This window comes from Entelurus aequoreus, linkage group LG23, assembly GCF_033978785.1.
Source record: "Entelurus aequoreus isolate RoL-2023_Sb linkage group LG23, RoL_Eaeq_v1.1, whole genome shotgun sequence".
Lineage (NCBI taxonomy): Eukaryota > Metazoa > Chordata > Actinopteri > Syngnathiformes > Syngnathidae > Entelurus > Entelurus aequoreus.
Genome location: NC_084753.1, coordinates 40,884,757 through 40,910,421, shown reverse-complemented (window position 1 = coordinate 40,910,421; position 25,665 = coordinate 40,884,757). Strand labels below are relative to the sequence as shown.

The 25,665-nt window shown below is 37.2% G+C and overlaps 1 protein-coding gene across 3 annotated transcripts in view; it reads right to left on the bottom strand.

The window, feature by feature from the left end:
* Positions 1 to 4,951: 4,951 nt before the first annotated feature.
* LOC133640805 (RING finger protein 145-like) overlaps positions 4,952 to 25,665 on the bottom strand; it is a 30,749-nt gene continuing 10,035 nt past the window's right edge. For all 3 annotated transcript variants that reach the window (XM_062034479.1, XM_062034478.1, XM_062034480.1), the window contains 7 exons: positions 24,246 to 24,487; positions 23,978 to 24,153; positions 23,780 to 23,920; positions 14,230 to 14,412; positions 11,442 to 11,589; positions 10,998 to 11,354; positions 4,952 to 7,273 (listed from right to left, as the gene is read on the bottom strand). In XM_062034479.1, the coding sequence (XP_061890463.1) occupies positions 6,761 to 7,273; positions 10,998 to 11,354; positions 11,442 to 11,589; positions 14,230 to 14,412; positions 23,780 to 23,920; positions 23,978 to 24,153; positions 24,246 to 24,487 (1,760 nt within the window). In that variant the 3' untranslated portion in view covers positions 4,952 to 6,760. The remainder of the gene's footprint in view (positions 7,274 to 10,997; positions 11,355 to 11,441; positions 11,590 to 14,229; positions 14,413 to 23,779; positions 23,921 to 23,977; positions 24,154 to 24,245; positions 24,488 to 25,665) is intronic.

The window sequence follows — 25,665 nt, the reverse complement described above, 5'->3', positions numbered from 1 at the left end:
GTTTTTCCGGGACATTTTGAACCGATTCAAACCATTCCACCTTAAACATATTCCACTCATCCTGCACATTCAAACTATCATTTTTCCAAGTTTAAAATCATTTCCAGGAATTCCTAGAATTCTCTGTTTTCCAAACCCTATTTTAGCCCTTTTTTCTGGCGACTACTCCTTCCACATTTTTCAACCGTTCAACCGTCAAAACGTTCCTCTTAGTCAGGACAAAAAACAAATTTTTTTAAAACAAAATTTTTTTAAACTGGAAAAATACCTGGTTTTCCCGAAATTCCAGGAACTCAGTAATACCATTTCTCAATGAAAAACGTTACAACTTCAACATTTCTCGACCGATTTGAAAAATTCCAACACCAACCTCTTTAGCATTTTCACAACAATTCCCTATTTTCCCGGAATTCCCACATTTTCATGAAATTCCCATTTTAATTAATAGGACATTTTTCAAAGTTCCACAACTCCCACATCTTTCATCTGATTCACACCGCTCCAACTTCAAAATATTCAGCCTGTTCAGGAATTGTGTGCTCCTTTTTCAACAATTCTAAAAAAAAAATTCCCCGGATTTCCTAAAATTCACAGTTTTTTGGGGGAGATTTTCCTCCATTCAAAACTTCCACAATTCCCACATTTTCAACCGATTCAAACACTTTCTCAAGTCCCAAACCAAATGCTAGTTTTCCTGGAAATTCAAACTCTTCAAACATTCCAACTATTCTTACATTCATACTTCATTCTGTCAGCATTTCAGTTCTACTTCAGCATTGGAGCATTCACACGCAATTCCTCCAGGAATTGCCTCATCTAGTTTAACTAGTCAAAGTGCGTTAAAAAAAAAGAATAACATCTTTGTTTTACATAAGGATTGTGAATAATAGAAATCCCCCCCAAAAAAGTGCAGTTCCACATGTAGTTTTTACAGTGAATTTATGACGGTTGCATGTGTTTTTTTGTCAAATAAACGCAAGCACATCCATGAGTGTCCACAGACTGCAGAAAAGGCAGATATATATATAGAAATTCTCTGTACGCTGGGGGCATTCAAGGCAATCATACTTGTGCAAAAAAAAATGTATCCCCACATCATCCTCGTCAAAAAGATGTTGAAAAACGATTTCTCGGATGGTAGCCTCGAAAAAGTCATCCCTAACAACAACATCAACAACAAAAATGAAGAATTGGATGAAAAGGAAGCTCATAATCAAATCAGGAGACCTTCGCTGAGGGATGAATTGTTTTTGTTGGGCACACAAGATTTCATAGGACAGGACTCGAGTAGAAAAAAATATATATAAAAGCTTTTTTTTTCTTAGTTAGTCCATTTGTTAGTAAGCACCTAACTTCCTGTTCCACAGAGAAAGCCATAAGGCTTCTTGGACGGAAACTGTGGCAAGAAACTACATTCCTGTGTGCGCACCTTTACAAGCAACTTCATGCTTCCTCGCTTCCTTTAATACATTTTGAACGCAAACATGTCAAATAAGACAACAAAGAGAAGTATCCAACATTTCTCTGTTCTAAAGTAAATGTGTACTGCAGATATAGATCATCTACATCAGTGGTCCCCAACCACCGGGCCGCACAAGAAAAATAAAAAAATAAAAAAAAATAAAAAAGTTGTTTTGTTTTTTTAATTTTCTTGTGGTTGGGGACCACTGATGTAGATGATCTATATCTGCAGTACACATTTACAACCTTTTTGTAGCTGCGGACTGGTCAACGCTTGAAAATTTGTCCCACGGACCGGTGGGGGGGGTTGTTAAAAAAAAAAAAATTTTTTTTTTTTTTTATTTTTTTTTTTACATAAATAAATACAATCATGTGTGCTTACGGACTGTATCCCTGCAGACTGTATTGATCTATATTGATATATAATGTATATATTGTGTTTTTTATGTTGATTTCATTAAAAAAAAAATAATAATAATAATAATAATTTATGAAATCAACATAAAAAACACAATATATACATTATATATCAATATAGATCAATACAGTCTGCAGGGATACAGTCCGTAAGCACACATTATTGTATTTATTTATGTAAAAAAAAAAAAAAAATAAAAAAAAAATAAAAAAAAAAAATTTTTTTTTTACACCCCCCTTTCCCCCCCCCCCCCCCCACCACCGGTCCGTGGGACAAATTTTCAAGCGTTGACCGGTCCGCAGCTACAAAAAGGTTGGGGACCACTGATCTACATCACAGGTGTCCAACTCAAGGCCCCGGGGGGGCCACTTCTTCCCCGCCACATTATTTTATTAAAGCCTGATAAAAATGGGCTTCAACAAAATACTTTTTATTTATTTTAATAAATGCATTTGTTCTTTCAATTTTGACAGGAAAAAAAAATTCCTATTTTAAAACATCTAAAGCACAGGTGTCAAACTCAAGACCCGGGGGGCCCAGATGTGGCCCGCCACTTCATTTTATTTGGCCCTGGAAATAATATGTATTAAAAAAAGAAAAAAAAAGACTGTAATTTTTCTTACTAAATGTATTCTTTCTTTCTATTTTGGGGGAAAATACTCCATGCAATCGCAAATTCTTAACTTAATTATGCAAAAATATGTCATCAAATATTCAAACCATTTTTTTATAGAAATAAATACTAATAATAAATGATTTCAAAGCAAGTTATCCATCAAATAAAAGTAGCAATAGATTCAATAAAAGTGTGAAATTTACTGTGGTTTTTACAGCATTTTTCTCAAAATGATATAAAACCAGTACTTTTTTTTACTGTAATAAACTGTGGTGCCGTTTTGGCAAACTGGCAGCTCAGGTGTCAAAATGTTACTGTAAAATTGCATTTTTTTAATTTACAGTAAAAGACAAAAATGTAAATTTTACAGTAAAATTCTGGCAACTCAGCTGCCTTTTTTTTTTTTTTTTTTTTACCATAAAAACAGCAGAAGTGTACTGCAACTTACCTTTTTTTTTTTTTTACATTTTAGTTTAAAAAAAAAAAGTACTAATAAAATGCATAAAAAATAGTGTAATAATAGTATTCACTGTTAGAAGTGGCCCTCAGGGGCCAAACATAAGTGCGATGTGGCCCTCAGTGAAGACCACTTTGACACCTGTCAAAGCAAGTTATCCATCAAATTGCTCAATTTAAAAGTAGATTTCATGGGAAAATTGTGAAATTTACTATGTTTTTTACAGCATTTTTCTCTAAATTATAAAAAAAACTGTACTTTTTTTTACTGTAAAATAAGGCCACGCCATTTTTCATCCCGCTAACTTTTCAAAGGGATTTAAATTTTGAATTTCCTATGGTTCACGGACATGTTTTATAATTTATCATGTCCACAAAGTTCGGTGAGCAGGTTGTGTTATGTCTGTTTGTCTTTTGACATTTTGTGTTGGGCGCATTTTTTATTTGTTTGCACTATGACTAGGGAAGGTTGTTTGCATTGGGTCATATAAGTAAATGCTGTGCATGAAATTAAAGCGTAATTAAAAGCTCTAAATTAGAGATGTCCGATAATATCGGCCTGCCGATATTATCGGCCGATATATGCGTTAAAATGTAATATCGGAAATTATCGGTATCTGTTTTTTTATTATCGGTATCGTTTGTTTTTTGTTTTTTATTAAATCAACATAAAAAACACAAGATACACTTACAATTAGTGCACCAACCCAAAAAACCTCCCTCCTCCCATTTCTTTCTGTTATCAATATTCTGGTTCCTACATTATATATCAATATATATCAATACAGTCTGCAAGGGATACAGTCCGTAAGCACACATGATTGTGCGTGCTGCTGCTCCACTAATAGTACTAACCTTTAACAGTTAATTTTACTCATTTTCATTCATTACTAGTTTCTATGTAACTGTTTTTATATTGTTGTACTTCCTTTTTATTCAAGAAAATGTTTTTAATTTATTTATCTTATTTTACTAATTTTTTTAAAAAGTACCTTATCTTCACCATACCTGGTTGTCCAAATTAGGCATAATAATGTGTTAATTCCACGACTGCATATATCGGTTGATATCGGTATCGGTAATTAAAGAGTTGGACAATATCGGAATATCGGATATCGGCAAAAAGCCATCATCGGACATCCCTACTCTAAAGGCTTAGTGGCCACATACGTGGACAGCACCTTTTAGCTCTTATTTCCAAAATTGTGTACACTACTGAATTGGGGTCTTATGGCCGCTTATGTGGACACTTATACTGCCATCTGGTGGTGTCAGAAGAGTATAACATACAATGGAATTTGGAAAAAAAAAAGTGTAAAAATAAGAATTAGCATGTCACTAAACATGAAGTACACGTTTGTGTACTTATGGACTAAGTACATCATATCAAAAGATGATTGTTAGTTTTTATTCAAACTAGGGTCCAATAAGCCCAAATAGCAAAGAGAAATAAAATAAAAAGCATGTAAACAAACAGCTTTAATATTATCTGATCATGCCAATTATATTATTATATACTGTATTGCAAGACTATTTTTGTGAGATAAAATCAAATAGGTAAATATCTGCTTGTCACATTTATTTATGATTTTAAAGCAAGTTATACATTAAAAAAAAAAGAAATAATAAAATGAATATGCATTTCGATTAATCATGATTAATCACAGGTTTTTACCCGCATGCATAATGTAAATTCATTTGAAAAAAGCGGCCCTTTGAAAGCAGCCATTACTGCGACGTGGCCCCCAACGAAAATGAGTTTGACACCCCTCCTTTATATCAAAAATATGATTTGCCTAAAAGGCTGAATAGGACATATTAAAACAATATTTAATCGACTAAGAATAGCGGTTCATCTGAAAAAAAAAAAATTTTGACATCAATTTTTTTGACATCCCCAATAATTGCTTCAGAGGGTTTTGTGTAAATCAGTTTTTTGATAACTAGCAAAAAAAAAACAAAAAAACAAACCCTTAGATTCACAAAAGGAAAAAGCTGAAGTATGTGGACAAAAAGGCCAAAATTGAAAAAAAATGAGTTTGACACCCCTCCTCTATATCAAAAATATGCTTTGCCTAAAAGGCTGAATAGGACATATTAAAACAATATTTAATCGACTAAGAATTGCGGGTCATTTGAAAATCTTTTTTTTTTTGACATCCCTAATAATTGCTTCAGAGGGTTTTGTGTAAATCAGTTTTTGCTAACTAGCAAAAAAACAAACCCTTAGCTTCACAAAAGGAAAAAGCTGAAGTATGTGGACAAAAAGGCCAACATTTAAAAAAGCGGCCCTTTGAAAGCAGTCATTACTGCGACGTGGCCCCCCAATGAAAATGAGTTTGACACCCCTCCTCTATATCAAAAATATGATTTGCCTAAAAGGCTAAATAGGACATATTAAAAAAAATGTAATCGACTAAGAATCGCGGTTCATTTGAAAGTGGATTTTTTTTTGGCATCCCTAATAATTGCTTCAGAGGGTTTTGTGTAAATCTAGCAAAAAAAACAAAACAAAAAAAACAACCTTGGATTCACAAAAGGAAAAAGCTGAAGTATGTGGACAAAAAGGCCAAAATTTTAAAAAAGCGGCCCTTTGAAAGCAGCCATTACTGCGACGTGGCCCCAATGAAAATGAGTTTGACACCCCTCCTCTATATCAAAAATATGATTTGCCTAAAAGGCTAAATAGGACATATTAAAAAAAAAATTTAATCGACTAAGAATCGCGGTTCATTTGAAAATAAAAAATGTTTTGACATCCCTAATAATTGCTTTAGAGGGTTTTGTGTAAATCAGTTTTTTGCTAACTAGCAAAAAAAAAACAAAAAAAAAACAAACCCTTAGATTCACAAAAGGAAAAAGCTGAAGTATGTGGACAAAAAGGCCAAAATTGAAAAAAAATGAGTTTGACACCCCTCCTCTATATCAAAAATATGATTTGCCTAAAAGGCTAAATAGGACATATTTAAAAAAAATTAAATCGACTAAGAATCGCGGTTCATCTGAAAATAAAAAATGTTTTGACATCCCTAATAATTGCTTCAGAGGGTTTTGTGTAAATCAGTTTTTTGCTAACTAGCAAAAAAACAACAAAACCTTAGATTCACAAAAGGAAAAAGCTGAAGTATGTGGACAAAAAGGCCAAAATTTTAAAAAAAGCGGCCCTTTGAAAGCAGCCATTACTGCGACGTGGCCCCCAATGAAAATGAATTTGACACCCCTCCTTTATATCAAAAATATGATTTGCCTAAAAGGCTGAATAGGACATATTAAAAAAAAATTTAATCGACTAAGAATCGCGGTTCATCTGAAAATGAAAAATGTTTTGACATCCCTAATAATTGCTTCAGAGGGTTTTGTGTAAATCAGTTTTTTGATAACTAGCAAAAAAACAAAACAAAAAAAACAACCTTAGATTCACAAAAGGAAAAAGCTGAAGTATGTGGACAAAAAGGCCAAAATTTAAAAAATCGGCCCTTTGAAAGCAGTCATTACTGCGACGTGGCCCCCAATGAAAATGAGTTTGACACCCCTCCTCTATATCAAAAATATGATTTGCCAAAAAGGCTGAATAGGACGTATTAAACAATTTTTTAATCGACTAAGAATCGCGGTTCATTTGAAAATCTTTTTTGACATCCCTAATAATTGCTTCAGAGGGTTTTGTGTAAATCAGTTTTTGCTAACTAGCAAAAAAACAAACCCTTAGCTTCACAAAAGCAAAAAGCTGTGGACAAAAAGGCCAAAACTGATGAGAAAATGTTAAAAAAAAGGTGCCAAAAGTGGGAAGTGGAGGGGTTTTGTGTCTCTCAGAGCTTCCCTGAGTCCAGTTCTGAACGTGTGCGGGTGTGTCCTGAAAGTTCTGTGCCGTTTGGACATGATTGGACGGACCCCTGGTGGCGGTCATCACGGAGACCGTCATCGGGATTGGTGTCTCCTGTGGACTGACCGCACCCCGCTGACGTCTCCGTGCCCTTTACCCCACTGTCCCCGCAACTCTGGGAGCTGTCCTCCGTCCGGGCCGACGGTCCTGAACCCGAGTCGCCACCGGGGCTAAAACACGGACCCCGGACCGTCTCCTCGCCGGAGTTGTTCGTTGCCATGTTACCTGTCTCCTCGGCGGGAGCGTCATCGCCGCCGCCGTCGTCCACGTTGGGTTCCCCCTCCCGAGGACCCGGGTCCGTGGGGCCGAGGTCGGCCCGCAAGGCGGGCCGGACCGTCTGGTGGCACATGGGGCAGGTCTCCTGCACGTAGAGCCACTTGCGGAGGCAGTTGCCGTGGAAAAGGTGGCCGCAGTACGTGATGACGGCGGCGCTCATCTCCTGCCGACAGAGACGGGGGTTTAGAGAGTGGTTGCAGAGACGATGTTGTATATTTTAGCAGACAAAATCAAGCAGTGCAGGTGAAGTTTGCTATGTTACTTCTTGGAAGGGAATTATGGCGAAAAACAAGCCAGTAGACAACAATTCATTCATGTTCAAGACATTTTCAATAAAAGCTACATTTTAAGTGTAGATTTAACTGTGGCTTCAAAATAAAACAATTCACGTTTAATAGAAAAAATAAATGTCCAAATAAAGTGCATATATATATATATATATATATATATATATATATATATATATATATATACGTATATATATATTATATATACACATATAAATTATATGGGTAGATATTTGCTCTAAAAAGGGTATTTCAACAAGTAAACAGTACAGTAGGTAGTTGATATATGTAATGCACATAAGGGTATTCTAGTCAGATGCGCGTGTGTAAATATGCGATGTGTAAATATCCAAATATTACGTCAAATCACTTTTTGTCAGGCAATATTACATTTAATGACAATTTTACATAAATGAATACATCACAGCCCTTTAAGACACTTGTGATTTAGGGCTATATAAATAAACATTGATTGATTGATTGACCCAAACACGTTGTACATATTTATTATGTGCAGGAAGAAATAACAGTTACAATTGTGTGTGTATCTTCCAAACAAGAAAGAAGTTTGATCACATCAACATGGGACTAACTGACACACTCCGCTTCGCTGCAGGTCCGCAGCGAAGCGGACCTGGACATTTTTTTAAACTTGGAAAAATGATAGTTTGAATGGGTAGGATGAGTGGAATGTGTTGAAGGTGGAATGGTTTGAATCGGTTGAAAAATGTGGAAATGGTGCAAGTTTGAAAAATGGCCAATTCATTTTGAATGGGGAAAATCTCCCAAAAAAACTGGGAATTCTAGGAAATCCGGGAATTTTTTTTAGAATTGTTGAAAAGGAGCACACAATTCCTGAACAGGCTGAATATTTTGAAGTAGGAGCGGTGTGAATCAGATGAAAAATGTGGGAGTTGTGGAACTTTGAAAAATGTCCTATTCATTAAAATGGGAATTTCATGAAAAATTGGGAATCCCGGGAAAATAGGGAATTGTTGTGAAAATGCTAAAGTGGTTGGTGTTGGAATTTTTCAAATCCGTCGAGAAATGTTGACGTTGTAACATTTTTAATTGAGAAATGGTATTATGGAGTTCCTGGAATTTCGGGAAAAGCAGGAATTTTCTAGTAAAAATTTTTTTTTTGTCCTGACTAAGAGGAACGTTTTGACGGTGTAACGGTAGAAATTAGTTGAAAAATGTGGAAGGAGTAGTCGCCAGAAAAAAGGGTGGAAATAGGGTTTGGAAAAACGAGAATTCTGGGAATTCCTGGAAATTTTTTAAACTTGGAAAAACGATACTTTGAATGTGCAGGATGAGTGGAATGTGTTGAAGGTGAAATGGTTTAAATTGGTTGAAAAATTTGGAAATTGTGGAAGTTTGAAAAATGGCCAATTCATTTTGAATGGGGAAAATCTCCCAAAAAACTGGGAATTCTAGGAAATCCGGGAATTTTTATTTAGAATTGTTGAAAAGGAGCACACAATTCCTGAATAGGCTGAATATTTTGAAGTTGGAGCGGTGTGAATCAGATGAAAAATGTGGGAGTTGTGGAACTTTGAAAAAATTCCTATTCATTAAAATGGGAATTTCATAAAAAATTGGAAATTCCGGGAAAATAGGGAATTGTTGTGAAAATGCTAAAATAGTTGGTGTTGGAATTTTTCAAATCCGTCGAGAAATGTTGACGTAACATTTTTAATTGAGAAATGGTATTATGGAGTTCCTGGAATTTCGGGAAAAGCAGGAATTTTCCAGTAAAATTTATTTTTTTTGTCCTGACTAAGAGGAACGTTTTGACGGTGTAACGGTTGAAGTTAGTTGAAAAATGTGGAAGGAGTAGTCGCCAGAAAAAAGGGTGGAAATAGGGTTTGGAAAACCAAGAATTCTGGGAATTCCTGGAAATTTTTTAAACTTGGAAAAATTATAGTTTGAATGTGCAGAATGAGTGGAATGTGTTGAAGGTGGAATGGTTTGAATCGGTTGAAAAATGTGGAAATGGTGCAAGTTTGAAAAATGGCCAATTCATTTTGAATGGGGGAAAATCTCCCAAAAAACTGGGAATTCTAGGAAATCCGGGAATTTTTTTTAGAATTGTTGAAAAGGAGCACACAATTCCTGAACAGGCTGAATATTTTAAAGTTGGAGCGGTGTGAATCAGATGAAAAATGTGGAAGTTGTGGAATTTTGAAAAAATACCTATTCATTAAAATTGGAATTTCATGAATATTTGGGAATTCCGGGAAAATAGGGAATTGTTGTGACAATTCTAAAGTGGTTGGTGTTGGAATTTTTCAAATCGGTCGAGAAATGTTGAAGTTGTAACATTTTTTAATTGAGAAATGGTATTACGGAGTTCCTGGAATTTCGGGAAAACCAGGAATTTTTCCAGTTTAAAACAATTAGTTTTTTGTCCTGACTAAGAGGAACATTTTGACGGTGGAACGGTTGAAAAATGTGGAAGGAGTAGTCGCCAGAAAAAAGGGTGAAAATAGGGTTTGGAAAACTGAGAATTCTGGGAATTCCTGGAAATTTTTTAAACTTGGAAACATGATAGTTTGAATGTGCAGGATGAGTGGAATATGTTGAAGGTGGAATGGTTTGAATTGGTTGAAAAATGTGGAAATTGTGGAAGTTTGAAAAATGTCCAATTTATTTTGAATGGGGAAAATTTCCCACAAAACTGGGAATTCTAGGAAATCCGGCAATTTTTTTTTTAGAATTGTTGAAAAGGAGCACACAATTCCTGAACAGGCTGAATATTTTAAAGTTGGAGCAATCAGATGAAAAATGTGGGAGTTGTGGAATTTTGAAAAAATACCTATTCATTAAAATTGGAATTTCATGAATATTTGGGAATTCCGGGAAAATAGAGAATTGTTGGGACAATGCTAAAGTGGTTGGTGTTGGAATTTTTCAAATCGGTGGAGAAATGTTGAAGTTGTAACATTTTTTAATTGAGAAATGGTATTACGGAGTTCCTGGAATTTCGGCAAAACCAGGAATTTTTCCAGTTTAAAACAATTAGTTTTTTGTCCTGACTAAGAGGAACGTTTTGACGGTGGAACGGTTGAAAAATGTGGAAGGAGTAGTCGCCAGAAAAAAGGGTGAAAATAGGGTTTGGAAAACTGAGAATTCTGGGAATTCCTGGAAATTTTTTAAACTTGAAAAAATGATAGTTTGAATGTGCAGAATGAGTGGAATATTTTGAAGGTGAAATGGTTTGAATTGGTTGAAAAATCTGGAAATTGTGGAAGTTTGAAAAATGGACAATTCATTTTGAATGGGGGAAAATCTCCCAAAAAAACTGGGAATTCTAGGAAATCCGGGAATTCTCGGTTTTCCAAACCCTATTTTCACCCTTTTTTCTGGCGACTAGTCCTTCCACATTTTTCAACCGTTCCACCGTCAAAACGTTCCTCTTAGTCAGTACAAAAAACACATTTTTTTAACTGGAAAAATTCCTGGTTTTCCCGAAATTCCAGGAAGTCCGTAATACCATTTGTCAATGAAAAAATGCTACAATGGCGGTTGAAATGATGAAGAAAAGGGAAAGAGAAAAGTAGAGCGCCTATGTTTGGTGTTCAGGATGTGGCCACCGACCTGGAAGCAGATGGCGCAGACGTCGTCGTGCCGCTGCAGCTGCTGCGCCGTGGCTCTGGGCAGGGAGTTGATCTTCTTGGCCGCTTCCTGTCGCAGCAGGAAGCTCCGCCAGCCCGACTGCGCCCGCAGCCAGACGTTGAAGTAGGAGTGGATGATGATGACGGAGGCGCCCATCCAGCTCCACTCGCCAAACAGGGACTCCCAGGTGCCGTACGCCACCACGCACAGCGCCACCATGAACTCCAGCACCCGGCTGACGGCGTTGACCCAGTAGATCACCTCGTCCAGGTTCTCGATGGGCTCGCTGCGGAAGAGTTCCGCCATGAAGAGAGAGTAGACGAGCAGCGTGCCCGTGACCTGGAACACCGAGTGCGTAGCTTTTTTACAAAAGTCGGTCAATTATTCCGAGCTTTTTTTTGGGGGGGGGGGGGAGCGCGAAGCCACCTGAAGGGACGTCAGCACGCAGCTGGACACCAAAATAAGGAGCCAAAAGTCCATGTGGAAGAACTGGGAAATTTTGTAAGCCATGAAGACTGGGAAGACCAGCAGGAGAAGACACATGCTGAGGCCACAGAAGTGTCTCCAGAAACTCCTGGGAGGGAGAAAAAACTTGAACTTGTTTTTGAACTTCCAAAACTACAAAAGCAGTGAAGTTGTCACGTTGTGTAAATGGTAAATAAAAAGACAATACAACAAATCCTTTTCAACTTATATTCAATTGAATAGACTGCAAAGACAAGATATTTCACGTTCCAACCGTTGTGTTTGGATGGAGACAGGTGTGGACAATTTTGGAGACACACTAAAAGTATACAGCAAAGGAGAAAACTATTTGATGTTGCTTTAATGTTCTCAATAGAGCGTATTGACAACATTCAACGGTAAACGTTGTTATTTTTTGCAAATATTCGCACATTTGGAATTTGATGCCTGCAGCATGTTTCAAAAAAAGCTGGCACGAGTGGCAAAAAAGACTGAGAACGTTGAGGAATGCTCGTCAAACACTTATTTGGAACATCCCACAGGGGAACAGGTGTGTGCCATGATTGGGTATAAAAGCAGCTTCCGTGAAATGCTCAGTCGTTCACAAACAAGGACGGGGCGAGGGTCATCACTTTGTCAACAAATGCCTGAGCAAATTGTTTAAGGACAACATTTCTCAACCAGCTGTTGCAAGGAATTTAGGGATTTTACCATCTACGGCAGGGGTCACCAACGCGGTGCCCGCGGGCACCAGGTAGCCCGTAAGGACCAGATGAGTAGCCCGCTGGCCTGTTCTAAAAATAGCTCAAATAGCAGCACTTACCAGTGAGCTGCCTCTATTTTTTAAATTGTATTTATTTACTAGCAAGCTGGTCTCGCTTTGCCCGACATTTTTAATTCTAAGAGAGACAAAACTCAAATAGAATTTGAAAATCCAAGAAAATATTTTAAAGACTTGGTCTTCACTTGTTTAAATAAATTCATTAATTCTTTTACTTTGCTTCTTATAACTTTCAGAAAGACAATTTTAGAGAAAAAATACAACCTTAAAAATGATTTTAGGATTTTTAAACACATATACCTTTTTTACCTTTTAAATTCCTTCCTCTTCTTTCCTGACAATTTAAATCAATGTTCAAGTAAATTTTTTATTTTTTATTGTAAAGAATAATAAATACATTTTTTAATTTAATTCTTCATTTTAGCTTCTGTTTTTTCGACGAAGAATATTTGTGAAATATTTCTTCAAACTTATTATGATTAAAATTCAAAAAAATTATTCTGGCAAATCTCGAAAATCTGTAGAATCAAATTTAAATCTTATTTCAAAGTCTTTTGAATTTATTTTAAAATTTTTGTTCTGGAAAATCTAGAAGAAATAATGATTTGTCTTTGTTAGAAATATAGTTTGGTCCAATTTGTTGTATATTCTAACAAACTGTAGATTGGATTTTAACCTATTTAAAACATGTCATCAAAATTCTAAAATTAATCTTAATCAGGAAAAATTACTAATGATGTTCCATAAATTATTTTTTTAAGTTTTTCTCTTCTTTTTTTCGGTTGAATTTTGAATTTTAAAGAGTCGAAATTGAAGATAAACTATGTTTCAAAATGTTATTGTCATTTTTTTTTCGTGTTTTCTCCTCTTTTAAACCGTTCAATTAAGTGTAAATATCATTAATTATTAATAATAACAGAGTTAAAGGTAAATTGAGCAAATTGGCTATTTCTGGCAATTTATTGAAGTGTGTATCAAACTGGTAGCCCTTCGCATTAATCACTACCCAAGAAGTAGCTCTTGGTTTCAAAAAGGTTGGTGACCCCTGATCTACGGTCTGTAATATCATCAAAAGGTTCAGAGAATCTGGAGAAATCACTGCACGTAAGCCGTGATATTACGCACCTTCGATCCCTCAGGCGGTACTGCATCAAAAAGCGACATTAGTGTGTAAAGGATATCACCACATGGGCTCAGGAACACTTCAGAAAACCACTGTCAGTAACTATTGGTCGCTACATCTGTAAGTGCAAGTTAAAACTCTACTATGCAAAACCAAAGCCATTTATCAACAACACCCAGAAACGCCGCCGAATTCGCTGGGCCCGAGCTCATCTAAGATGGACTGATGCAAAGTGGAAAAGTGTTCTGTGGTCTGACGAGTCCACATTTCAAATTGCTTTTGGAAAACTGTGGACGTCGTGTCCTCCGAACCAAAGAGGAAAAGAAGTTCTAGGCGCAAAGTGTAAAAGGCAGCATGTGTGATGGTATGGGGGTGTATTAGTGCCCAAGACGTGGGTAACTTACACATCTGTGAAGGCACCATTAATGCTGAAAGGTACATACAGCTTTTGGAGCGACATATGTTGCCATCCAAGCAACGTTACAATGGACGCCCCTGCTTATTTCAGCAAGACAATGCCAAGTCAAGTGCTACAACGGCGTGGCTTCGTAGTAAAGCAAGAATGGGAAATAATTCCACTTCAAAAATGTGTCTCCTCAGTTCCCAAACCTTTACTGAGTGTAGTTAAAAGGAAAGGCCATGTAACACAGTGGTGAAAATACCTTTTTTGCAATGTGTTGCTGCCATTACATTCTAAGTTCATGATTATTTGCAAAAAAAAACCATGAAATATCTTGTCTTTGCAGTCTATTCAATTGAATATAAGTTGAAAAGGATTTGCAAATCATTGTATTCTCTTTTTATTTACCATTTACACAACGTGACCAAATCGGCGCCGTGGGTACCTGTTGCGGGACGCTCCCAGGGCCAGGATCACCGGGTCGGTGATCTCAATCATGGACTGCAGCGTGGACGTGACCACAATGAAGAGGATGATGCTGAGGAGGAAGGTGCGCTGCGCGGCCTGCATATCCAGCAGGCCCGTCTGCAGGGCCAGCAGGAGCAGCGTCACGCCCTCGGTCACACCCCTGCAGACAAGAGTGGCATTGTGAAGTGAATTATATTTATATAGCGCTTTTTCTCTATTGACTCAAAGCGCTTTTAAATAGTGAAACCCAATATCAAAGTTACATTTAAACCACTGGGAGCAGGTGGGTAAAGTGTCTAGGATGGCGGAAGCGGGGGTCGAACCCGGAACCCTCAAGTTGCTGGCACGGCCACTCTACCAACCCGATCTATACCGCCCGGTATAGATAACACAGTCTGCACATTTGCATACACATGCCAACGCTACTGGGGCGGTATAGCTCGGTTGGTAGAGTGGCCGTGCCAGCATCTTGAGGGTTCCGGGTTCGATCCCCGCTTCCGCCATCCTAGTCACTGCCGTTGTGTCCTTGGGCAAGACACTTCACCCACCTTCTCCCAGTGCCACCCACACTGCTTTAAATGTAACTTTGATGTTGGGTTTCACTATGTCAAAGCGCTTTCAGTCACTAGAGAAAAAGCGCTATATAAATATAATTCACTTCACTAAAGCTGCAAGCAGCATTGGTCGGGTCCGCATCTTGGCTGGTGCTAGTCCTAGTTGCTGAAGGATGTCAATTTATGAAATGTAGGTCTAAGTGAGACCTACATAGAGGTTTTTGTTTCATGTCTCTAAGACGTTCCTACCGGAAGTTACAAGCAGTTTTGTCTGTGTGGTGGCCTCCGAGGAGCAGTTTTGTCTGTGTTTTATTCCTAGGGGGCGCTAGAGCGCAATTTTGAGTTTTGGGGTTCGGTTTTTTTATTACATCGCAATTTCCGCCAGTCCTGATGTGTGTAAAAAGCTTGGTGAGTTTTGAAGTATTTTAAGGGGGTCAAATTACAGCTGAAAGAGGCAAAAATTAGTGTTTTTATGAAACTTTTGTTTTGAAGGGGTGATTGCCAACTTCCTGTTGATTTTTGCCGAAGGATGTCAGTGTATGAAATGTAGCTCTAAGTCAGACCTACATAGAAGTTTTTTGTTTCATGTCTCTACGATATTCGTACTGGGAGTTAGAGGAAGTGTTGTCTGTGTTTTTTTCCTAGGTGGTTGTTTTCTTTGAAGGCTCGTAAAAGCACAGCAGCAGAGCACCAGCTTTAGCGCAGCCGGTCTTTGAAAGCTCGTAAAGTCAAAACGGTAGCACTTATCAAAACGCTTTCGTCAACTTTTAATCAGAAGGGTTCAATCTCTCTCCTGTAGTAGTTTGAAGCCGAAACGACAAACGCGCTCAGAGTAGATAATGTTTGATGTTTGGTGACCGGTTTTAACAAAAATGTAGTTTTGAAGGAGGGATTGCAAACTTCCTGTTGATTTTTGTTGAAGGATGTCAATCTATGAAATGTAGGTCTAAGTGAGACCTACATAGACGTTTTTGTTTCATGTCTCTAAGACGTTCCTACCGGAAGTTACAAGCAGTTTTGTCTGTGTGGTGGCCTCCGAGGAGCAGTTTTGTCTGTGTTTTATTCCTAGGGGGCGCTAGAGCGCAATTTTGAGTTTTGGGGTTCGGTTTTTTTATTAGATCGCAATTTCCGCCAGTCCTGATGTGTGTAAAACATTTGGTGAGTTTTGAAGTATTTTAAGGGGGTCAAATTACAGCTGAAAGAGGCAAAAATGAGTGTTTTTATGAAACTTTTGTTTTGAAGGGGTGATTGCCAACTTCCTGTTGATTTTTGCTAAAGGATGTCAGTGTATGAAATGTAGCTCTAAGTCAGACCTACATAGAAGTTTTTGTTTCATGTCTCTAAGATATTCGTACTGGGAGTTAGAGGAAGTGTTGTCTGTGTTTTTTTTCTAGGTGGTTGTTTTCTTTGAAGGCTGGTAAAAGCACAGCAGCAGAGCAGCAGAGCAGCAGCTTTAGCGCAGCCAGTCTTTGAAAGCTCGTAAAATCAAAACGGTAGCACTTATCAAAACGCTTTCGTCAACTTTTAATCAGAAGGGTTCAATCTCTCTCCTGTAGTAGTTTGAAGCCGAAACGACAAACGCGCTCAGAGGAGATAATGTTTGATGTTTGGTGACCGGTTTTAACAAAAATTTAGTTTTGAAGGAGGGATTGCAAACTTCCTGTTGATTTTTGTTGAAGGATGTCAATCTATGAAATGTAGGTCTAGGTGAGACCTACATAGAGGTATTTGTTTCATGTCTCTAAGACGTTCCTACCGGAAGTTACAAGCAGTTTTGTCTGTGTTTTCCTCTGAGAAGCAGTTTTGTCTGTGTTTTATTCAAAAATTGCGTTAGAGCGCAATTTTGAGTTTTGGGGTTCGGTTTTTTTTTTAGATCGTAATTTCCACCAGTCCTGATGTGTGTGAAAAGTTTGGTGAGTTTTGAAGTATTTTAAGGGGGTCAAATTACAGCTGAAAGAGGCAAAAATGAGTGTTTTTATGAAACTTTTGTTTTGAAGGGGTGATTGCCAACTTCCTGTTGATTTTTGCTGAAGGACGTCAGTGTATGAAATGTAGCTCTAAGTCAGACCTACATAGAAGTTTTTGTTTCATGTCTCTACGATATTTGTACTGGGAGTTAGAGGAAGTGTTGTCTGTGTTTTTTCCCTAGGTGCCGCGGCACAGTGGTTGTTTTCTTTGAAGGCTCGTAAAAGCACAGCAGCAGAGCAGCAGCTTTAGCGCAGCCGGTCTTTGAAAGCTCGTAAAGTCAAAACCGTAGCACTTATCAAAACGCTTTCGTCAACTTTTAATCAGAAGGGTTCAATCTCTCTCCTGTAGTAGTTTGAAGCCGAAACGACAAACGCGCTCAGAGTAGATCATGTTTGATGTTTGGTGACCGGTTTTAACAAAAATTTAGTTTTGAAGGAGGGATTGCAAACTTCCTGTTGATTTTTGTTGAAGGATGTCAATCTATGAAATGTAGGTCTAGGTGAGACCTACATAGAGGTATTTGTTTCATGTCTCTAAGACGTTCCTACCGGAAGTTACAAGCAGTTTTGTCTGTGTTTTCCTCTGAGAAGCAGTTTTGTCTGTGTTTTATTAAAAAATTGCGTTAGAGCGCAATTTTGAGTTTTGGGGTTCGGTTTTTTTATTAGATCGCAATTTCCGCCAGTCCTGATGTGTTTAAAAAGTTTGGTGAGTTTTGAAGTATTTTAAGGGGGTCAAATTACAGCTGAAAGAGGCAAAAATGAGTGTTTTTATGAAACTTTTGTTTTGAAGGGGTGATTGCCAACTTCCTGTTTTTTTTGCTGAAGGATGTCAGTGTATGAAATGTAGCTCTAAGTCAGACCTACATAGAAGTTTTTGTTTCATGTCTCTACGATATTCGTACTGGGAGTTAGAGAAAGTGTTGTCTGTGTTTTTTTCCTAGGTGCCGCGGCACAGTGGTTGTTTTCTTTGAAGGCTCGTAAAAGCACAGCAGCAGAGCAGCAGCTTTAGCGCAGCCGGTCTTTGAAAGCTCGTAAAATCAAAACGGTAGCACTTATCAAAAACGCTTTCGTCAACTTTTAATCAGAAGGGTTCAATCTCTCTCCTGTAGTAGTTTGAAGCCGAAACGACAAACGCGCTCAGAGGAGATAATGTTTGATGTTTGGTGACCGGTTGTAACAAAAATTTAGTTTTGAAGGGGGGATTGCAAACTTCCTGTTGATTTTTGTTGAAGGATGTCAATCTATGAAATGTAGGTCTAGGTGAGACCTACATAGAGGTATTTGTTTCATGTCTCTAAGACGTTCCTACCGGAAGTTACAAGCAGTTTTGTCTGTGTTTTCCTCTGAGAAGCAGTTTTGTCTGTGTTTTATTAAAAAATTGCGTTAGAGCGCAATTTTGAGTTTTGGGGTTCGGTTTTTTTATTAGATTGCAATTTCCGCCAGTCCTGATGTGTTTAAAAAGTTTGGTGAGTTTTGAAGTATTTTAAGGGGGTCAAATTACAGCTGAAAGAGGCAAAAATGAGTGTTTTTATGAAACTTTTGTTTTGAAGGGGTGATTGCCAACTTCCTGTTTTTTTTTGCTGAAGGATGTCAGTGTATGAAATGTAGCTCTAAGTCAGACCTACATAGAAGTTTTTGTTTCATGTCTCTACGATATTCGTACTGGGAGTTAGAGGAAGTGTTGTCTGTGTTTTTTTCCTAGGTGCCGCGGCACAGTGGTTGTTTTCTTTGAAGGCTCGTAAAAGCACAGCAGCAGAGCAGCAGCTTTAGCGCAGCCGGTCTTTGAAAGCTCGTAAAATCAAAACGGTAGCACTTATCAAAAACGCTTTCGTCAACTTTTAATCAGAAGGGTTCAATCTCTCTCCTGTAGTAGTTTGAAGCCGAAACGACAAACGCGCTCAGAGTAGATAATGTTTGATGTTTGGTGACCGGTTTTAACAAAAATTTAGTTTTGAAGGGGGGATTGCAAACTTCCTGTTGATTTTTCTTGAAGGATGTCAATCTATGAAATGTAGGTCTAGGTGAGACCTACATAGAGGTATTTGTTTCATGTCTCTAAGACGTTCCTACCGGAAGTTACAAGCAGTTTTGTCTGTGTTTTCCTCTGAGAAGCAGTTTTGTCTGTGTTTTATTCAAAAATTGCGTTAGAGCGCAATTTTGAGTTTTGGGGTTCGGTTTTTTATTAGATCGCAATTTCCGCCAGTCCTGATGTGTTTAAAAAGTTTGGTGAGTTTTGAAGTATTTTAAGGGGGTCAAATTACAGCTGAAAGAGGCAAAAATGAGTGTTTTTATGAAACTTTTGTTTTGAAGGGGTGATTGCCAACTTCCTGTTGATTTTTGCTGAAGGATGTCAGTGTATGAAATGTAGCTCTAAGTCAGACCTACACAGAAGTTTTTGTTTCATGTCTCTACGATATTCGTACTGGGAGTTAGAGGAAGTGTTGTCTGTGTTTTTTTCCTAGGTGGTTGTTTTCTTTGAAGGCTCATAAAAGCACAGCAGCAGAGCAGCAGCTTTAGCGCAGCCGGTCTTTGAAAGCTCGTAAAATCAAAACGGTAGCACTTATCAAAACGCTTTCGTCAACTTTTAATCAGAAGGGTTCAATCTCTCTCCTGTAGTAGTTTGAAGCCGAAACGACAAACGCGCTCAGAGTAGATAATGTTTGATGTTTGGTGACCGGTTTTAACAAAAATTTAGTTTTGAAGGATGGATTGCAAACTTCCTGTTGATTTTTGTTGAAGGATGTCAATCTATGAAATGTAGGTCTAGGTGAGACCTACATAGAGGTTTTTGTTTCATGTCTCTAAGACGTTCTTATCGGAAGTTACAAGCAGTTTTGTCTGTGTTTTCCTCTGAGAAGCAGTTTTGTCTGTTTTATTCAAAAATTGCGCTAGGGCGCAATTTTGAGTTTTGGGGTTCGGTTTTTTTTTTAGATCGCAATTTCCACCAGTCCTGATGTGTGTGAAAAGTTTGGTGAGTTTTGAAGTATTTTAAGGGGGTCAAATTACAGCTCAAAGAGGCAAAAATGAGTGTTTTTAGTCATTTTTTGTGTTGAAGGGGAAATTGCCAACTTCCTGTTGGTTTTTCCCCCGAGGATGTGAAATTATGAATTGTAGGTCTAAGTGAGACCTACATACAGGTTTTTGTTTCATGTCTCTACGACCTTCCTAGTGGAAGTTAGAGGCAGTTTTCTTCCTAGGGGGCGCTAGAGCGCATTTTTGATTTTTGGGGTTTGGTTTTTTGACTAAAGAGTTTTGTTCGCGTTTTTTTACTGCCTTTCCCCAGCTCTAATAGAAGACTTAAACATGAAATGTCCCCCTCGCAGGAAATACAATCAGCAGGAAGCCACTCCATGGCTGTAATTATATTGTAAATAGAAATAAATGATAAAAAAATACAGTAGCGTAAGTTCCGGATGACAAGCCGCTACTTTTTTCCTGCGCTTTGAACCCTTCGGCTTAAAAAAATGGTGCGGCTAATTTATGGATTTTTTTTTTTTAATTGATGTTTTTAAAAAAACAAACAAACTGACTGTGTGTGTTATTGTTTGTGCTGTGGCGCCACCTTTTGGACGAGTCCACTTGTTGCAGGTTCTCCAGTGCTGCATTCTGTTATGTCTAGTGTTGTTCGGTCTTCTAGCTATCCATAGCGCTTATACTCGTATGGGTTCTTCGTTCATTTACGATATAACTAAAGCAATTCCTACTTACTAAACCGTCCCTTGTGTGATGTCTGTAGGAGTGTTTCCATGCATGTTTGTAGTTTATTAGCATTAGCTACCACGTTTACAAGTGTTGTTAGTATTACTAACTCGCAACGGCATTCTTTTTGTATTGTTTCAGTTTCGTAAATGCACCAAGACGCCACCGTGGAGTCATTGAGTCCGTTTAGCGCAGGGGTCACCAACGCGGTGCCCGCGGGCACCAGGTAGCCCGTAAGGACCAGATGAGTAGCCCGCCGGCCTGTTCTAAAAATAGCTCAAATAGCAGCACTTACCAGTGAGCTGCATCTATTTTTTAAATTGTATTTATTTACTAGCAAGCTGGTCTCGCTTTGCCCGACATTTTTAATTCTAAGAGAGACAAAACTCAAATACAATTTGAAAATCCAAGAAAATATTTTAAAGACTTGGTCTTCACTTGTTTAAATAAATTCATTAATTTTTTTACTTTGCTTCTTATAACTTTCAGAAAGACAATTTTAGAGAAAAAATACAACCTTAAAAATGATTTTAGGATTTTTAAACACATATACCTTTTTACCTTTTAAATTCCTTCCTTTTCTTTCCTGACAATTTAAATCAATGTTCGAGTAAATTTTTTTATTTTTTATTGTAAAGAATAATATACACATTTTAATTTAATTCTTCATTTTAGCTTCTGTTTTTTCGACGAAGAATTTTGTGAAATATTTCTTCAAACGTATTATGATTAAAATTCAAAAAAATTATTCTGGCAAATCTAAAAAATCTGTAGAATCAAATTTAAATCTTATTTCAAAGTCTTTTGAATTAATTTTAAAATGTTCGTTCTGGAAAATCTAGAAGAAATAATGATTTGTCTTTGTTAGAAATATAGCTTGGTCCAATTTGTTATATATTCTAACAAAGTGTAGATTGGATTTTAACCTATTTAAAACATGTCATCAAAATTCTAAAATTAATCTTAATCAGGAAAAATTACTAATGATGTTCCATAAATTCTTTTTTTAAGTTTTTCTCTTCTTTTTTTCGGTTGAATTTTGAATTTTAAAGAGTCGAAATTGAAGATAAACTATGTTTCAAAATTTAATTGTCATTTTTTTCATGTTTTCTCCTCTTTTAAACCGTTCAATTAAGTGTAAATATCATTAATTATTAATAATAACATAGAGTTAAAGGTAAATTGAGCAAATTGGCTATTTCTGGCAATTTATTTAAGTGTGTATCAAACTGGTAGCCCTTCGCATTAATCAGGACCCAAGAAGTAGCTCTTGGTTTCAAAAAGGTTGGTGACCCCTGGTTTAGCGGATTGGAGAGCTGGCTTCTGCAACTAGTGGGTCCACGACCATGACTTCTGTTTTGTTTGATCAGCCGTTTTACTGCCGTGTTACAGACGCTGTTTGGAAATAATTAAGGTATGTAAATTAACATTTACACAATCTTTCTGTGCAAATATCTAATTTCACAAGGTATATACAGTATCTGCGACTTATAGTGCGGCTAATATATAGAAAATATTTGTTCTTCTAAAATTTAGTGGGTGCACTTTATAGTCCGGAAAATACAGTATATATAATTCAAAGTGCAAGTTACTATATACAGTGTATATTATCAGCAAAATATTATCTGAATGTATTGGCTTCTACCTCAAATCTATGACACATGCGCTCGGATACAAGAGTCCAGCTCCAGTTAACGTCTAAATGTCCTTTTCTTGTATTTTGCGGAGTAGTCTACAAAAGGTAAACATGGCAGGCTAAAGGCTACTTGGAGCTAGCAGCTACACAGCAGCAACGCACACACAAGAACGTCCTTAATTGAACATTGCAGTCTAAAACAGCACATTTGTATCAAATAATCATATTTGCAAATTACTTCCAGAAGGAAAGTATTTAAGGCAGAAGAGTATTAGAAAGTATCCAGTAACAAAGGTGTCTGCATTACTCAACACACTGCGTAATGAGATTCGCAGTCAAATTTTTCGAAGCAAAAAAATATGTTTGAAAATTGTCTATATTTTAGACTCATTTCTTTAAAAAAATATTAATAAACGCCCAAAATTTGGAGATACAGTGTATATATTTTATGGAAATGCCCCCCTCTACCTCAAAGAACTGCTCACCCCCAAATCCTCCACACGACACCTCCGCTCCGGACAGGCTAACCTCCTCCAACCTCCAAGGACAAAGCTACGGACAATGGGAGACCGGGCTTTCTGCTCCGCCGCTCCCAGTCTGTGGAACGTTCTCCCTGACCACCTGAGGGCACCACAGACTGTGGATGCTTTTAAAAAAGGCTTAAAAACCCTTTTTATAGATGTATGCATACTAGTTTCAGCTATTTGGCTGTTCTAGTTTTTATTTTTTTATTTTTTTATTTTTTTAGTACACTGTAGCACTTTGAGGTTGTTTACTCAATGTAAAGTGCTTTTTACAAATACAATCTATTATTATTTGTATTATTATTAGGGATGTCCGATAATGGCTTTTTGCCGATATCCGATATGCCGATATTGTCCAACTCTTTAATTACCGATACCGATATCAACTGATACCGATATCAACCGATACCGATATCAACCGATATATGCAGTCGTGGAATTAACACATTATTATGCCTAATTTGGACAACCGGGTATGGTGAAGATAAGGTACTTTTTAAAAAAATGAATCAAATAAAATAAGATAAATAAATTAAAAACATTTTCTTAAATAAAAAAGAAAGTACAACAATATAAAAACAGTTACATAGAAACTAGTAATTAATGAAAATTAGTAAAATTAACTGTTAAAGGTTAGTACTATTAGTGGACCAGCAGCACGCACAATCATGTGTGCTTACGGACTGTATCCCTTGCAGACTGTATTGATATATATTGATATATAATGTAGGAACCAGAATATTAATAACAGAAAGAAACAACCCTTTTGTGTGAATGAGTGTAAATGGGGGAGGGAGGTTTTTTGGGTTGGTGCACTAATTGTAAGTGTATCTTGTGTTTTTTATGTGGATTTAATAAAAAAAATAAAAATAATTTAAAAAAAACGATACTGATAATAAAAAAAACGATACCGATAATTTCCGATATTACATTTTAACGCATTTATCGGCCGATACCGATAATTTCCGATATTACATTTTAACGCATTTATCGGCCGATAATATCGGCAGACCGATATTATCGGACATCTCTACTTACAGGAATAAATGTTTGCTTTGCCATACCTGCAGGCAACACCTGGTGCTCTCTGCAGTTGAGTAAAAGAGATTCTGCATTCTAGTGTCAGGACGCAAACAGAACATGTCACCTGTGCATGACGTTCTCGTTCTGCAAGGCGGCGTAGCCCCCCAGGTAGAACTTGCACAGGTTGAGCAGTCCGAGGGCCAGGTAGGAAACCACGAAGGTCAGACCCAGGAGAGAGTACGGTGTTGCGCAACATTCCGAAACACTGTTGAGCAAGGATTTATCAAAAAAACATGTTTATCCGTGCAAATTAAGTCGGCACCTTGTGAGCAGGAAGAACGTGATGCCCTGGTGCAAGGTGGAGGCGGAGCCTGACATGGCGTCGGAGCACAGGTGGACGACGAAGAGAACAAACCAGAAGATGCTGAAGAGCACCGGGACTGCGAACTGGTTCCACAGGGAGATTCCCACCGCCAGAAGCCTGTACAGCTCCAGCACCTGAGGAAGACGTTCAAAAAACACATCTAGTGAATTAAAAAACAAACAAAAAACTCCCTTTAGACCGGAGAACTCAAATAAAATCCGTCCACCTCGACCTGAAGCAGTTGTGAGTACGCGGCCTTGGCGAGGCGGTATGGCACAAAGAGGTTGGCGAGGAGGAAGACGGCGACGGCGGTCCCCGTCAGTCCCGAGGAGAGGACGTTGAGCGTGAGCAGCGTGGAGGGCGCGGCGGTGCACAGTCTGGCCAGCAGGGGGAGGAAGTGAGCGGAGAAGAGCCACAGCTTCCTGGTCTTCATCAGGAAGGCACACAGCGTGCTGAGAATGATCTGACCTGAGCGGCGCACAAAAGGAACAAGCAGTGACTGTCAACATTTGGACTCATGAGATGCACCCCAGGCAGTTGCAAATGATAAGGGGAAAGAAAATATGATCGTGGAATGTTTGACACTCCAGTTCATGCACTTTACTGGCATGCTGAAGTCAGAGAATGATCATTAGTTGCCGATAGGAAGGAAATATTCTTGCAACTACTGCTCTGCAATATGGACAAAAATATAGATTCCATTTTATACAACGTGGCAAAAAAAATTTCAAGGTAAAAAATAATTTTCTAAGTAAAAGTTGATTTTTAAGGTAAAAAAAATGATTTTCAAGGCAAAAAAGGATTTTCATGGTAAAAAATTATTTTCAAGGAAAAAGATTTTCAAGGTAAAAGTAGATTTTCAAGGTAAAAGTAGATTTTCAAGGTAAAAAATGATTTCCAAGGTAAAAGTCAATTTTCAAGGTAAAAGTAGATTTTCAAGGTAAAAAATGATTTTCAAGGTAAAAAATGATTTTCATGGTAAAAAATGATTTTCAAGGTAAAAGTTGATTTTCAAGGTAAAAAATTATTTTAAAGGTAAAAGTTGATTTTCAAGGTAGAAAATGATTTTAAAGGTAACAGTTGATTTTCAAGGCAAAAAAATGATTTTCAAGGTAAAAAATGATTTTGGTAAAAAATGATTTTCAAGGTGAAAATTTTTTTTCAAGGTAGAAAATTATTTTCAATGTAAAAAATGATTTTCAAGTTAAAAAATGATGTTCAAGGTAGAAAATCATTTTCAAGATAAAAGTTGATTCTCAAGGTAAAAGTTGATTTTCAAGGTAAAAAATGATTTTCAAGGAAAAAAATGATTTTCAAGGTAAAAGTTGATTTTCAAGGTAAACATTTATTTTCAAGGTAAAAGTTGATTTTCAAGGTAAAAAATGATTTTAAAAGGTAAAAGTTGATTTTCAAGGCAAAAAAATGATTTTCAAGGTAAAAAATGATTTTGGTAAAAAATGATTGTCAAGGTGAAAATTTTTTTTCAAGGTAGAAAATTATTTTCAATGTAAAAAATGATTTTCAAGTTAAAAAATGATGTTCAAGGTAGAAAATCATTTTCAAGATAAAAGTTGATTCTCAAGGTAAAAGTTGATTTTCAAGGTAAAAAATGATTTTCAAGGAAAAAAATGATTTTCAAGGTAAAA